This window comes from Melozone crissalis, unplaced genomic scaffold (assembly GCF_028551555.1).
Source record: "Melozone crissalis strain CALT ecotype California unplaced genomic scaffold, PUWL_Pcris_2 ptg000019l_1, whole genome shotgun sequence".
In the NCBI taxonomy this organism is placed as follows: domain Eukaryota; kingdom Metazoa; phylum Chordata; class Aves; order Passeriformes; family Passerellidae; genus Melozone; species Melozone crissalis.
Genome location: NW_026535797.1, coordinates 5,911,643 through 5,927,841, shown reverse-complemented (window position 1 = coordinate 5,927,841; position 16,199 = coordinate 5,911,643). Strand labels below are relative to the sequence as shown.

The following is a 16,199-nucleotide window of genomic DNA, read 5'->3' as shown; positions in this document are numbered from 1 at the left end:
AGTAAGACACAATAATCTTGCATTTAGAACTTCATTCCCTCCTCACAGGAATATAAGACAGGGGAAAGCATTCCAAAGACACTGAGACCAATTCAGTGCTATGTCCCACATGATCCCTTTCTGCTAAACAATCCACTCAACATATTAAATTCACAAAAAACCATCTTCCCTAAGCCTTCATTTTGAAAATTCTTTTTGAACTGTTTTTAATATAAAGTCTTAACTCTTGTATCTTTTCTACTACACCATTTGCAGTTTTAATTGGCATCCTTGGGTACTACATACACTATTAAACATGACACATCACCAGTGCTTTCTCTAAAAGATCAAGAGGTGAATCCAGCAAAAAAGCATGAGAAGTCTAGAAAACAGGACCTAAAAAACAGTAAGGAAACTGTGCTTGTTTAGAGGAGAAGTGTGATTGAAAAGATCCATTCTCTAGTCCTCTGTTACAGAAAAGAGAACAAGGAAAAGAGAGGTCAGTCAATCTTCACTGTTTAACTATTAGTGGAATCCTCTGTAACAATTTCAGGCACTGAAATAACATGAATGGCACTGCCCCCTATTGAGGACACGTCTGCCACCTCCTCTTTTTTGCAACCAACTTCTACTAGAGAGTTTTGCTCTTAACATGTAAATACAGAGCAGGTTTTTATGAGTATTATTTGACTACTACAACTCTATTCCTACACAAGACAAATATTCAGTAATTTCTTCCAATTTTTTATCATTTCTATCACCATTCTATGTTCTCATTACCTATCCTATTAATTCTCTCTTGACTGTACATATCATGTTCTTTCTTCTATTATCTCATCACTTAACCAAGCAAATATAAAGTAACATTTCCTTTTGTTTGTATGTGCACAATGTGGTCAGAAGAAACGGAGGCTATCACACATAAGAATTACATTGATCTGATATAATTAACAGCATTTCTACATCAACTAGCAATGATCAGTTTACCATAATAAACTCTCCAAAACCGCTAGAGATGCAGATCTGAGCAGACACTGGAAAGTGGTGACCCAACTCCCAGAACCACTCCCACTGCACCTAGATTTTCTACTCCTTACTGCTTGCTTTCTTTACTCGGGATTTTATTCAATGTAAAATTCCTGCCTTTATCCCTACCTTTAAAACCTCTAGAAACCCACTAGTATTCCATTTCAAGTCTACCACATTTTTATCTCAGCTCTGTGAATGAAATTAGGGATACCTTCTGTGAACAGGTTGCTCACCTTTCTGGAGTCTGAATGTTATCCAAGTCTTCTATGTCCAGTACCATCTGCTGGGATTCTTCCTTAGCTGCTTCTGTTTTTTCTTCAGCTAATTTTAAATAGGCTCGAACAACATCCTCCAAGGATTTGATGTTAACCTACACCAAAGACAAAAAAATGGGAAGATGTTTCCACCCACAATAGGCAACATATCTTTTAAAATGTAACTGCTACAAACCCAAGAACATCTAAAAAGCAGATTAATCCTAATTCAGGACAAATCAGTTACTTTTAGATTATATCAGCTGACAGATACCACGCTTGCTATAAATACATCCAATAAAAATTCAAAAGCCATACCTGCTGGCAAATATTCTTGTACTGGTACAATCCCTCCTTTGCCAGGTGACTCTTGCGCAGATCCACGCAGAGCTCCAGGTACTTCAGCATAATCGGCTCGTGGATTTTCTGCCATGTTCGGTGTTTCTTACTTTTCATAACATCATAGAGAACATCGAGGGCAGGCTGCTTTTTGCCAACCTCAAGAAATTCTGAAAGTAAAATCCCAGTTAGCAAAAACTTGCACACCAGAAGATGCATTTTTTACGCTTAACACAGGAAACACTCAGTATTTCATTAATTCTATCTAGAGTACATTGATGGCTTGATTTAGTTGGTCGGATCAAAAACATTGGCAACTCAATGCCAGTCATTCAATGACATAACTGGCAAACAAATGTTGACCAGGAAATTAACATGGGAATTTCAGGATAGCAGAGATGTCACTCCATCCATCCAGGCATGACTGAGCACTTCATACACACGGATGTGTATGAATGCACACATCCAGTTTTAACCATCCTGGTTTCATCAAGGACAAGGAATACCCACCAGGAGGCTTGTGGGTACAGCACCTACCATGGGCATTTAACAAGGTACAAAACATACCACAAATGGTATGAGGGAGGTGGAAGGAAAAGGTGAGGGAGGGAGGAAGGAAAAAAAGCATAGCAAAGTTGTTCATTTGTTGTTTTTAACTCCTGAGTGGTTTAGCACTTCAGTTTACAGAAGTTGCATCAAAAGCTGCTGCAGTTCAGTTGAAAGGTCAGACACTTTTTAGATCAGCCCTGCTGCTGAAACCAGTGCACCATTTACTCATCCCTAAGCAGCTGCTGTTATTAACAGGAGCTCTCAGCATCACAGCAACTCCCACCTCTGACACCCCACACATTCTGCCTTGCACAAAACACAGCAAAGCACCCACTGGAAACACTGAGGCAGCGACCCACAAACACAGACCCTGCTCTGAATGAAACCTGCACTGCAGAGCAGCAGGAGAAATGAACACACAGAATGGGAAGCAAATCGGTTTAAAAGATAAGGGAGGTCAAGTACAGCCAGTGGGAAATATGCCTGTTCTTAAAGGCTGAGGGTGGAGTCAGTACTGCCATGAAGTACCTTGGAAAGCCCTCATTCCTAAAGAAATAATGGCAGAAATTGTTAAAGTAGGAGCCTGCTCCAGGGACTCGGGCGTCAGACAGCTTCCAAGTTTTGGAATCTCAAATTTGAAGTTAAACATGGCAAAAGGTTTAGACTGAAAGCAGCAGAGTGGTTTTAATTTAAGGACCACAACAGCTCATATTCATGGATCAGTTTATGTAAATACTGAGCTGGCAGAAGATGAGCAAGCTCCTGTCTAGAGAAAGCACCTGATACAACTGAAGATAATCAAAGTTACGGTGAGGCAGTGCCCAGCAGTACTTTACTCACCAGAGGAAATTTAATAAAGCTACCCTCCATCCCATAATTTACACTGCTCTTCTATCTCAGAGCTGCTTTTGAGACAATTACTGTTGAGCTTTACACTTCATTTATGAAAATAAACTTGAAAGGCAAGTTTGATCCTGCAACAATGCCAGGGCACTCCAAGCACAGGGCTCAGTGGTCGATAACCAACTGGACAAAGCACAAAATTAATTTATGTTGTTTTGAAACTTTTAATTAAGTCTGGCCAAGCAGGTTCTTACAAGTAAGTCAAATAATTAAGGCTAATTTAAGAGACACTTCAGTAAAAGCACAAAATGAACCTGAAGAATCAAATACAGCACACAATGCCAAGCTTTGCAGTAGGAACTGTAAGTTATGGAAACTCAGATCTGTAACATATAAACTGTAAAGCTGAGTCCATAAGTAGCTGTAAGAGTTACCTTCTTTTTGTACTTTTATACTCCTTAAAATGCTAACAGGTATCCAGAGTAGCAACTGAAGCTGAGTGGTCAAGAACCAGCTGATACACATCAACTCACTGCTGCTAACCCTAAATCCTGAATTAGGCTCAGTTTTCAATCTGAGAAAACATGTCACTACACGAGGTGACAAAGATGTCAAGTGCTTTACAGTATCTCTAACAGTAAGCAGGCTGTTATCTGCAACAATAAAACACTCCCTAAAGTTGCATTACATGCCTGACTACAAAGCAATGCCAAATACTAACAATAGCTGAGGGTTTGCCTTGACCTACATTACTCAATTATAAAAACACTTTTCTTACAAATCTGTATATACTTAAAATTCTTCATGCTCTTCATATTTCCAAACATCACCTCTGTATGCTGAAGTCATTGAGAACATGAAGTGCTTCTAATGCTCACTTGAGCCTTATAAAACACACACTGAGACTCTGGAAACTGCACTGAATGTCCCCATTAAAAATGCCAGTTTAACATTAAACTGCTTCCTGCAACACACAATCTGCCTTAGGTACGACTTTCCACCCTTTAATATGCTTGGCTGTGGTTAGATTGAGCCCCTGCAGTTTGTAAGATGTGACACTGCTTGCCATGTTTTCCATTCAGCCCACTGAAATTCAGGATTGCCAGCATCTGTCTGGAGAACACCCCCTGCAGTTCCACTCCTTCACTTCAACACAACACAGCAGACTTGCAGCACTCTAAGAAATGTGAACTTAAATACCAGGAAAGCATCAATAATAATAATAATAATGAGCAGCTTAAAGTCAATATTCCAGAAATGTGACTTGCACACCAAATACCACTTCCTCTACCTAAGCATTTCCAAATATAAATTTATGGTATGTGTATCTTATCCAGTGAAAGGACTGATACAACACATCTTCATCCCTGAACGCTGACTGAAGCTGATTTTATCTTTCATCTTTTTATCTTTGTGGGAAAGATTTTTACAATGAATTTTTGATTAAAAATCTTGAGGATGCGCAGTACTTTCACATTTTCTTGTTATACTAGGTACTTTGATAATGCAGAGTCCCCAGACCACACAGCCTCTCCTGCTGTCATTTAAAGGCCCATAAATCATCCCTAAGTTGTGGATGTCTTTAAGTGTCATCTTTCGATCAGCCCTGTGACAATGATCAGTCTAAATGGCCTCGCTAAGGGCTTAAAATAGGATACTATAAAAAACAGAAGCGTCAAAGCCATATGTTTGGCCCGAAATGAGCCAGCTGATAAATATAACCAGTCCAGCTTTTATGTGGCAGCCAGCAAGCAACGGCTACAGCGCTGAATTGTCTCCCTCGGTCGGTCTTCCAGGGGCAAGCCAGTGTTACCAGCCTGTGCGGCAGCGAGGGAGTTTTACCATTTGCGTTCTCGCCGGAGTCACCCGAAGGACGGGACACAGCACACGGTGCCCACAAGGGCCTGGAATGAGCCCGCGTGTGCGCTCACCCCGGCAGGGCAGGGCAGGGCAGCGCGCTCCGGCCCGCTCATGGCCAGGCCGGCGGGCCGAGGCCGTGCCAGCCCCGGCTCCCCCTGCGCCCGGAGGCGGCCGTGGGGCCCAGGGGAGCGGGAGGCGGGGCCGGGCCCGCTCCCCGCGCCCGCCGGGCCTGCCTCCCCTCCGCCATGCGGCGCGGCCGCGCCGGCCCTGCCCGGCCCTTTCCCCGCGCTGCCGCCGCACCGCCCGCTCCCACCCGGGCAGGCGCTCCCGGGCGGCCCCCGCTCAGCACCGGGGGATGCCGGGTGGGCTCTCCCGGGGGGGCCCGGCCGCGGGGTCCCGAGGCGGGCGCGGCCGGGAGCCGGGGAGCGGAGCGGGAGGCGACCCGGCGCTGTGTGTGTGTGCGTGGGCGCGGCCCGCACTGACCGTTCGCCCGCTTCAGGGCGTTCTCGGGCCGCTGGAAGTACACCGGCATGATGGCGGCGGCGGCGGCTCCTCACGGGGCGGCGGCGGCTCCGAGCTCCAGCCAGGCGGCACGCGCGGCCGGAAAGGGAGGGAGCGCCAGGGGAAGGGGAGGGAAAGGGGCCCGCGCGCGCCGCCACGGCCGCGGCGGCGGAAGCGGAAACCCCGCCCGGCGCGCGCGCGGGCCGCCCGGCCGGACCGGCACCGGAGCCGCGGGGCAATGGGATCGGGACCGGGAGGGGATCGTGGGGAAATCGCGGAAAAAGCGGGGGGGGATTGGGACCAGGACCCTGAAGGGATTGTGAGATGGGTTCATGGAGAGATCGGGCCTGTGAGGGGAGCGAGGGGCGAGCTCCACAAAGCCCTTTGTCCGAACGAGCCTTAAATCAGGGGGTTTAGCGGGGGGGCGGTCGGGTGGCGCTGTGCCCCATGTGAGTCGTTCGCCTCTCTCGCACACTTTGTTATTAGCATTGTTGTTACTGTTCGTTTTCCTATCCTTTATCTGCTTCTAGTAAGTTGTTCTTAGCCCAACCCGCGATCTTTCCCTCTTTGTTCTCCATCCTATCACAAGGGGAGGTGAGGGGGACGCGACCGAGTGGTGCATGGTCTGGGGTGTTTCAGTGGGAACACTAAATTGGGGAATTCTATTCCTAAGCCATGACAGACGTGTGTTTTAGTAGTCTGCATTAAATAGAGTCATCTCTAAAGTATTTATAGCGCTGAACAAGTGCTTTTCTTATGTTCATAAAATTAATTTAAAAGTCTGTCGGGTGAGTATCTGAGGTCAGGATGGCAGCTGTGCCCATGTCAACAGAGCCAGTGGCTGTCCCTGCAGCCTTGTCATGGGGGCAGCTGTGCTCTCATGGGGACTGCAGGTGTGCTGCCTGGTATTTATGGCTGGGTTTGCTATTGAGCAGCCCACTCCATGTTTTTGGATCTATAAAAGCCCTCACGACAATTTTGTATCGTCTGTCTTGTCTCTTCCTACTAACGTGGGTGCTTGATGACTTCATGAAAATCACATGGCAAGCTGCCCTTTAGTGTGTTCCCTAGCCAGGCTGGGACAGGCCTGGCCTTTCCCACAACTTCACACATTTTTTATCAGCTTCTGTTGCTCCTCTAGTTATATCAGTTATTTCAGAAGTTTCGTCTCCTAATCAGTATAATGGTATTCCTGGAATCATTTAGGTTGGAAAAGACCCTTAAGGTCATGGAGTCCAATGTTCAGGTGCCACTGCTCATCCAAACTTGCAAATAAGATTACATTCTTGCAAATGAGATTTACATTCTCAAAAAACTTGCTGGTGTGTGGAGTTACTCAGGAATAGTTGTTCTGCTTCCATGACTGTTCCTCACACCACTCAGTCCCCACCTGGGCAGGAGCCAGCCTTTATCCGTGCTGTGTGGAAACACAGGGATGTCTGGTTTGGGTTACTCAGGGGACAGATCCTGGCCACGATTTCAGGAGGTGGTTGCCAGCAGGGCCACCCTCCTTTTGTGTAACATTTCACATGAACTGTGACTTACAGAGGGCTGTGGAGATGGTGATGGCACTGGAGCTCTTCCCTTTTGGGGAAAGGCTGAGGGAGCTGGGCCTGTTCAGCCTGGAGAAGAGACAAGGATCTCATCCATGTCTGTCACTATCTGAAGGGACGTGTCAGATGGACCAGGTGGTGCCCAGCAATAGGACAAGGGGCAGCAGGCAGGAACACACGGAATTCCTCCTGTATTGTGCAGTGATCATACACTGGGACACCGCCCACGGAATGTTTAGTTTCTCTCCCTGGAGGCGTCCAGAAGCCGTCTGGACACGCTCCCGAGTGCCGTGCTTGGGGACCTGCTTCAGCACGGCGATGGCACCGGCTGAGCTCCATGGTCCCTTCCAACCTGACTATCCCAGGGATTCTGTGACGCAGACAAAAAAAGGGCCCATTTTTTCCCAGACCCATTCTTTTTTCCCCGGTTCCCGCCGGAGAACGGGCGGGCGGGTCCCCGAGGAGGAAGCCGCAGGCAGCGCTCAGTAAATGGCGGGGGGGCGGAGCGGGGCCGTGAGGGTGGAGCGGGGCCGGGCGGGCGGAAGGCGGCGGAGCGAAGATGGCAGAGCCGGAGGCGCAGCTGCTGCGGGCCGTGGGGCTGATCGGTGAGGGCCGGGGCAGCCGGGCCGAGGGAACCGGGCTGGGGCGGTACCGGGGCCCGCCGGGAGACCGGGGCCCGCCGCGCTGAGGCCGCGGGCCCGGGCGGTGCCGTGCCGGGGGTGCCGGCTCTGCCTGTTGCGGGGCTCAGCCGTGCACAACTCGGCCGAAGTGTCTGAAATTCGCGGCTTCCGAGGTTGGTGTTGCGAAATCAGAAATAGGGAAAATCATCAATGAGCTGGTCCGGGTGCTTGTTCCTCAATGCCGTGCTCATGTTGAACGTGCATTCAAACTTGGTGCTTCTTGGACTTCGTGAAGCAGGTCAAGAATAACATTTAAAAAAATAAAACCCGTGTCAGAATTCCTGCCTTAAGGCTTGAACCGTAGTGGCAGAACTGGATGTCTAGGGTCAGGGTAAGGAGGAATTTTAATCTGATTCCAGGAAACAAACCTGATTAACCCATCAATTTACTTCCTTGCTGCTGTTTGGCATTCTCACAGTGAACATCTTTCCACCATAGAAAAAGACACCAACGGAGATGTTTTGTGGGTTTGGTGTTATCCGTCGGTAACAGCGGAACTGAGGACTCTGCTGCTGCGAAAGTGCTGCCTTACAGATGAAAACAAACTGCTCCACACGTTTGTGTTCGGCCAGTATAAAAGGTCTTGGTTCTACATCACAACGGTAGAAGTTCAAGATTCTCCAGCCTTGAAGAAGGTATGGCTTGGTGGGGTTTTTCAGCAGAATGCAGGGAGGGCTTCTGCAGAGTTCTCTGTGGGCTAAGCAGTGTTTTCTCATGGAGAGAAATGAGAAGGGATTCAAGGTGTTGTGTGCTCACAGATGCAGCTCTGTCCAGGTGTCCAGCTAGTCTGTTTCATTTGTCACCAGGACATGGCATCACAGAATGATTGAGATATTCATTACCCAATTCTTTGTGTTAACATACAAATGCTATTTCATGCTGCTGTTTCTAGGTAATTTGCATTTTAAGTTCAGCATTTTATTTCTTTCTATGGAGTTTGTTTCATAGTGTCCAGAGTCTTGTTCCTATAGAACCTGCTGCTATTTTTCCCTAAAGGATTGAGTTTTGTAGGTACTTTCTTTGCCACTGCATTTATTACTGGGAGACAGCAAATATAGTTGTATATTCTGTCTTTTCCCTGTTATAAAAATGATTCAACTGTTGGTTGAGTCTGTTCAATTTTCATGTTTCATGCTGTCTTCTTAAGTAGAAAGATGGTATGCCCCCAGCAGAATGTTGCTTACCTTTCCTCACTCCAAGTTTTTATTTTCCATGAAGTAAAATAAAATTAAATGTCACAGTGCTGTCTTCAATAGTGCAGTGGGAGATGCTATTTCAGGAGGACACGTGAGCCTGATCATTGTCTGCAGACTTTCAGTCTGGTACTGCCCCAGCCCACAATCATTTGATTGAGGAAGTTAGAGCAGTTCTGTTTGTGGGCCTACTGTCTGTGCTTTTTCCAGTCTCTTTCTAAATATGTTGATGGCAACAAATTCTGGAAGTTTCCTCCCTGCTATGGGGAAGGAAAATGTCTTTCTGTTTTTTAATAACCTCATGAGGTTAGAGGAAAGCAACTCTTGTGTGTAGGTTAAGCAGAAGATAGTCTGTACTAGAGCTGAGTCACATCAGAAGTTCTCTGTCCAGGCCATTCCTGCAGTTAGGAGCTTGGACAGTGAAGTGACCAAGGCTGTTCCTGTGGGGTCATTACTTGAGCTCTGTGTGTTTCTGTGCCTGTGTCATGTGCAGGTGACCCACTTCTCCATTGTCCTGACAGCCAAAGACTTCAACCCAGAGAAATATGCAGCCTTCACCAGGATCCTCTGCAGGTCTGTACAAAAGCTGGCCTGAGGTTCTGCATGCTTAGATCTTGCCAAAGCAAAAGGTTCAATTCATTGTGCTGCATTTGTTCAAACAAATTGCTGGAAACTCAGTCCTACAAAGGAAATCGGTTTATAAAAACCCTTGATTTGAGCTGTCATATACAGGAAGTGTTGAGTGAATGTCAGATGTTCATTGGGTTTTAATCTGTGTCTTCTCCATACACACACCACCACCACCCTCACACTCATTTTCTCTGAGAGTATATTTTAAAAGGTGTAAATGTTTGGGAAGATGTCAGTGCTGGACTTAAAGATCACCCTGTGTATGGTGAATGATTTGGATCCCTTCACAACATCTTTGTAAGTGCTGCTTGCAGCTCCTGTGAGCCAAGCACAGCACCCAGGGATGGTTTTGCTTTTTCTATAGGGAAGTAAGAGCCCTGTTCCAACCAAAAAAGCTCTTCTCATTTCCTTGTCCTGTTTACTCACTTCCCTTCATGTCCCCATTCTCATTTCTGTCTGCTTCTTATTTTACTTTTCCTTCAGTTTCCAAATTAGTTCAGTCCCAGTTCTTGATACCAAGAGTATTCCCTGGGATTTTGCAGCTCATTGGGTGCAGTTGTGAGGTTATTGTGCTCTTGGGACTCACTATATATAATGCAGGCTTGGAAATGCTTTCAGACTTACCAATTCTGCAGGGTACTGAAAAACTGAGATGTGTTCTTATTTGGTGATACATGACAAACTTAGATTCACTGTGGATCACATTTCTGCTGACTTACCAGCTAATACTTCCTTTCAAATCTAGAATGGATTCTTCTAAGCATGATAATCATTGAGTTTCAAGTGTGATGTTGCTTTGTGCTATAGCTGCTGTGGAAAATGTGTAGTTGACAGCTTCAGTGCTGTTCCTGAAATATCCTAACCTGTAAAAGAGGTTACAGTGTCTCTGTGCTTCCTGGAAGACAGCTGACAGTGCATGGCTCTCTCAGGGTGTGCTTCCTCTGTGTCATTTTGGGTTTTTTTTGAGTATCAAGGACATGTTTATATTTTTCTTTCATCATTTAGTAAAGAGTACAGAAGAAAAGATACTTGGATAAAAAATTAAAAGCTGTAGTTGTAATCTGCATGTTAGTGGAGTTACTGTGGTAGTTGCTTTTTCATTAAGCAGACACCTTCCAAGTCTACAAAGAATCCTCTGTCTGGACACCTACCTGCACCTTTGGGGTGTGTTTCTATCTTAGTCCATGCTGGTTCATTCATAAAATAGAAAGCTGAAATAAAAATACAGGGTTATTTTAAATTCTAAAAGACAGCTGTGTTTGTGTGCATGTTGGAAGACTTCTAGTTTAGTATTTAAAACCTCAGCCAGGTGTCCAGAATTGGAATTATTGCCAACAATATTGCTATTTGTGATACTGACTTTTAATTTATATAAATATAGGTGCAGTGATTGCAGTTAAAATAGCAGACTCTCTCCTTTTCCCACAGAATCTACCTGAAGCATGGAAGCCCAGTTAAAATGATGGAGAGTTACATTGCAGTCCTCACAAAGGGCATCTGCCAAAGTGAAGAAAATGGATCCTTCCTCAGCAAGGACTTTGATGCTCGGAAGGCTTACCTTGCTGGCTCCATCAAAGGTTAATCTCTGCCACAGTCTCCGCTCTGATTTCTTTCTTACAGCCTAAAATACAATCTTGTTTTCATACATGCTTCAAGTAAACTGTGCTGACACTGTTACCTGTGCTGTTATTATTAAGCTTCTTCAAAAAATATCAGCATAAATACCTTCTATAAAATAATTCCCTTTCTTTTCTAGACATAGTGTCTCAGTTTGGAATGGAAACAGTTATTTTATATACTGCACTGATGTTAAAGAAGAGAATTGTAGTGTACCATCCTAGAATAGAAGCTATCCAGGAATTTACCAGGTACTTTATCAATTCCTTCATTCCCACCCACCCACCCACCCTCAGAGGTCCAACAAATTTTGAACCTTCATTGAGGTTCATTTTTTTCCCCTGTATTTTAAGGAAAAAAAATCCATCTTAAACCTGTTTATAGAAATTCTGCTAAATCCCTCTTAAGGTTTAACTGCATGTTGCTCTAGTCAGAGAAATTGAATGGCAGAATGAGTGATAAACTCTGCTTGTACTGATAGGTGAAATTTCTACAATTCATAAATAAATAAATATACACACTCCTTAGCAGGACCTAGTTATAATTGTTTTTTTTCATGGCATGCAGTTTTTAGTGTGAAGCTTTATTTAGTGTAAGTAAAAATGTACTGTGTCTCAAGCTGCACCCTGATCTCCCTAGGACTTTGCCTGCTTTAGTGTGGCATCGACAAGACTGGTCAATTCTTCATTCATATGTGCATCTAAATGAGGATGAACTGGAAGCCTTAAAAGCCTGCACAGGTAGAGATGATTTCTTAATCAAAAATACCAGGAAAATTCTATTTCAGCTTGTTGCTGCAAAGTTTTGCACTAGGGAACTTTGGAGGGAAAAAAAGGTTATTTTGCTATTAATGCTATTGATCAAAGTTAAACATAATTTTCTTTGGAAAAGGCAAATCAGCTAAACAAGTATGTGGGAAGATAATTAGTTAATCTGGTGGCTTTGGGTGGATCCACATCGGTCTATCTCTAATCGCAGATGCAAAGCAGCCTTGAGACTTCTTTGATGCTTTGATTGGAGGGATTAAAAGTCTTCCTGTTGTACAGAACCAGCTCACTTAGATAAGCAACATTTCTCCCAGCTTCTACACATTACTAGTAATGGAATGTTTGTTTTTTCTTTTAATTCCTAACCCTGAAGTCCCAGACTTCTGTTTTGATGTCAGTGAAGTCTGAGGCTCCTCATCCCAGGTAAAGTTTACCTGTAGGAGCTGGTCTGTGTGACACAGTGCTGTGCGTGCACAGTGCTTCATGCACAATCCAGGAACAGGCCCAAGCTTTGTGCAGAGGTTCCTGTGACACATCATGTGGCCATTAAGAGGCTTCTTTATACAGCATATGAGCAAGGAGACTGCTCATCTTCAGCATTTCTACAGCTCACTAAGCACCTTCCATGGAGAAAAACTGCTCCAGGTTTGCTCATCTGACATGCTATAAATAAGCAAATCTGCTGGGTTTATTCCTCTGTTCCAGTCTAATACTGACTTTGTGACAGGAAGCTCCAGAGTGGAGATTTTGGGAACGTAGTGAGTTACAAATGAGTAATTTTAGTAGGAAGAGAGGAAGAGAGTTTAAAATGTCACATTGGTAACTTGGTGATATTGCTGTAGTGTTAGCAGTTAATCCATGCTCAAGGCAGTTTTAGGAGTTCATTTTTAAGCTCCTTGGAAATGAAGCATCTGCTGAGCACTTGTGGAATGACTGATAATATCAAGAGAGCAGCCTCTTGGGTCCAGTGGGTTTTGTGTCAGATACTCTTAGAAGAGGCTTTAGGACTGTGATTTTTGATTTTATTTCTGAAGATCCTAATCTTGCTCAATTCTGTGCTCTAGGTTACATTGCTGGATTTACAGACTCTGAAGTGAGCAGTAGATCAGACCTCTATGATGTGTATGTGAATTTGGCAGACAGTGAGATTACAGTTTCACCTGTAGTAAAAGGTTGGTTGCTCTTTATATTTTGGATTTAGAGGCAGCTTATTCCAGAGTTGACAGTAACTGCTCAACCTTGCTGTGGATCAAACAATCTCGATCCTTCTTCCATCCAGGTTTTGAAAAGTCAATTTGTTAGTTTCTGTCTTCATTTTATTGCCACCCTGGAAAACTGGTTAAAGTTGGAATTTGTATAAAGATGTGCTTTGTTTTCCAAAAAATGCACAATTGAGATTTCATAACATCCATGTTAGACATGGAAGAGACTTTCAGCTGAATGGAGATATATTACATGAGTTTTTAGAAAAACATGGCACTAAATACCTGAAGTCTGGGGATTATTTGAAAGAAAACCTTTTATGTTGCTTATCATCTTGCTGCTCCTTATCAGTGCTTTGGGCCACTTCAGAGGTACTGGCTGTTGATACAAGGTTATTGCCTTTATCAACAGATTTCAAATGGCAGTCATGAAAAGATTCCTCAGTTTGGTGTGTTACTCATATACATTTCTAGGTATCACAAAAAAGGTCATTTTATGTGTGGTGTTTTGGTTTTTTCTTACACAGAGGCAATGACAATGGGAAAACTTCACAAAGAAATTGGACAACTAATTGTTCAGTCTGCAGAAGATCCAGACAAATCAGACAGCCAAGTCATTAAGGTTAATATTTTATTTTTAAATCTAATTAACTTCTATTGCTGAATCTTGGCAGAAGGAGGGAGTAGGAGGAAAAGTGGCACTGAGAATCAGTCAGTTTCTTCTACCTTCTGCCTTTTTACAAATGAGCATTTTTATTTATCATGCAGGCTTTTAAGGATAACTTAGTTTATATTATCTCTTGGGTAACTACATTGCTGAAGAAAGTTCAGAAATTCTGTTGATTGTAAGACTGGTTTCCCAGGTTTATTCCACAAGGCATGGATTTTGCTCAGTGCTTTGTCAATAGTATTGGCAGTACCTCGAAAAGGTCCTGCTAAATATGGCTTCTTAGCCATAAAACCTGATTTTTATGATGATGGCATTTTATCACTCCCTCCCCCATGTAGTATTAGACACTTCACAACTGAGTGACTCAGTCACAGAGCTCAGTAAGGTCAGGAGAGGAGTGGTTGTGCTTCCTTTATCCAATATGGCACAAGAGCAGGCTGAAGAACTGTTACAAGTGGGGTCTTTATTTAAATGAGCTATTTGTTTACCATTGCTTCCTTTTTTTGTTCTGTATTGATTGTTTTTTATTGTAAGTGTATGTGAAAACCTTTTAATACCTAATACTATACATGGTTGCTTGTTTTTCTCTTCCTTAAGGACATTTCTCTGAAGACAAAAGAAATCTTGGCTACTTTAGCCTCACTCACTGAAGTTTCTGATGGCAATGAAAAACCAACCCTTAGTGCTGAGGCCCTGAAACAAAAGCGATTTCCACCAGCCACAGAAAATTTCCTTTTTCATTTAGCAGCTGCTGAACAAATGCTCAAAATCTGATTTTGATGCACTGCAGTGTTATGGACCAATTCTGAAAAAGCTGTCTCTGCCATTCAGATAGGTATACCTGGTATTTTATATGAAAACTAAAGGTATGAGTCAATGTCCTAGTTACTGATGTAATGCAGAATATTGGAGCTTGACTGGGAACATGTGGAGACATATTTGGGAACATTCCTGGTGTCATTATCTCCCCCAACTCTCACTGTGTACCTGTGGCTCCTGTATTTCACCCCACAGAGCGAGTGGATGTACAAGTAGCACAGGCCAGTGTGTCCAGGCTGTGTGTCCATCAGTGCAGTGGCTGTTTGTCCTGCACACTGCAGAGGCTGGCCAGCTCTGACTTGTCTGCCTGGGGTCTGGAACAAGGCTGCAGCACAGCTGGGATGTGCTGATCTCTGCACAGGACACCTGAACATGCTCTGAGTGCTCCTCCTGGGCTTCCAGGGATGCCAGCCTGGTGTCAGATGCTGCTCCTGCTCTGGACTGCCTGGTACCTGGAAATCCCAAATAAATGGACAAGTTCTCTCTTTCTACTTGAAAGTGTCTAGGTGTGAATAAAGGATGTCTGGGAAAATCTGATGGGCAGCCTTAGTATGAAAAGGAAGGGATGTTTTGAAGCTCAGGTGTGAGTTGAGCCACCTCTTTGGGACTCTTGCCTTAGAGGTTTTCCCCCTTTCACTCCATCCCATGCCTCTGGTGGAGGGATAAGATGCAGGATTACTGTGCTTGGAGTGGGTGAGGGTGATGGACAAGTGCTGCCTTACAGCTGGAGGCATTGGAGAAGCTCTTGGGGCTCTCAGCTGAGAAGAGACCTGGCCATTCATTCCTGATCATGTGACAGAAAATCAGATGAGTCAAAGCCTTATGCATCAGGAATGCTCAAAAGGCCAGGTGCCACAGGAGGAGCAGCAGCTTCTTGGATGACTGGAGCTGGAACACAGGTACTGGCTGATGGTGCTCTGTGTAAATGAAATCTAGATGGAAACCTCTCAAGTAATACAGAAAACTGGGAAAGAGTTCAGAGAAAATTAAAATTTGCCTACTTGTTTGGTTGCACAGCCATAATTCAAGAATGGGGTTTTTTTGATTGTTTGTTTTTGGGTTTTTTTTTGTTTGTTTGTTTTTTGGGTTGTTTTGGTTTTTTTTAACTGAGCAGCCTGAACTAACTGCTTTACAATCTTCTGAAAGAATTTAGAGCCTGTAAGGAAATGCTCTGAGCCAAACAATCTGTATTTGTTCAGAAATGTCCACAACAAATCAGTCAATTCTGCAGTAGCACTTTGTTACAAGAAAAAAGAACCTTTTTCCTGGCCTTTGTACAGATAGGCTGTAGCATGTGGTTTTACATAGAGATTTTATACTTATGATTCAAACTTTAGTAACCAGTATTTATATTGTTAAATAATTGGAAGTTTGCTATTCTGAAACTGGTAGAGCTCATCAATAACTATGTGAGAAAGAATTGTTCTTCTGCTGTGTCTGATACCTTAAGGAAATCTACTTTAGAATGTGATTAAGGAATGTGGCTTCTGTGTATACAATGAGTGGTTGTTACAGTCAGGAAATGAAAGTGTTTCAGAACAGTCCCCTATTTTCAGGGGTGTAAAATTCTGCTTTAAACACTTAGTCTGAAGTTTAAATTCTGAACACAGTAGCATGTAATTTTAACTTCTGAGAAAAATACTGCAACTGCCTTTGTTTACCTGTAAGTGCTTTACAGCTTTTTCCCCCATTTGCCCATTCATGGTTTTTGTTA

General features: G+C 44.0%; 2 protein-coding genes across 2 annotated transcripts in view; one reads left to right on the top strand and one right to left on the bottom strand.

Annotated features, from left to right (window-relative positions):
* Nucleotides 1-5,459, bottom strand: part of EIF3A (eukaryotic translation initiation factor 3 subunit A) — a 29,675-nt gene extending 24,216 nt beyond the window's left edge. The window contains exons 1-3 of the mRNA XM_054277129.1: nucleotides 5,337-5,459; nucleotides 1,581-1,771; nucleotides 1,242-1,378 (exon numbers count right to left, since the gene is read on the bottom strand). Of these exons, the coding sequence (XP_054133104.1) occupies nucleotides 1,242-1,378; nucleotides 1,581-1,771; nucleotides 5,337-5,385 (377 nt within the window). The 5' untranslated portion in view covers nucleotides 5,386-5,459. The remainder of the gene's footprint in view (nucleotides 1-1,241; nucleotides 1,379-1,580; nucleotides 1,772-5,336) is intronic.
* Nucleotides 5,460-7,444: 1,985 nt separating this feature from the next.
* DENND10 (DENN domain containing 10) lies at nucleotides 7,445-15,522 on the top strand. The gene is made up of 9 exons (XM_054276946.1): nucleotides 7,445-7,512; nucleotides 8,026-8,222; nucleotides 9,274-9,353; nucleotides 10,839-10,987; nucleotides 11,167-11,278; nucleotides 11,667-11,767; nucleotides 12,859-12,966; nucleotides 13,524-13,618; nucleotides 14,264-15,522. The coding sequence occupies exons 1-9, from the start codon at nucleotides 7,467-7,469 to the stop codon at nucleotides 14,438-14,440; spliced, it is 1,065 nt and encodes a 354-aa protein (XP_054132921.1). The 5' UTR covers nucleotides 7,445-7,466; the 3' UTR covers nucleotides 14,441-15,522.
* Nucleotides 15,523-16,199: the final 677 nt, after the last annotated feature.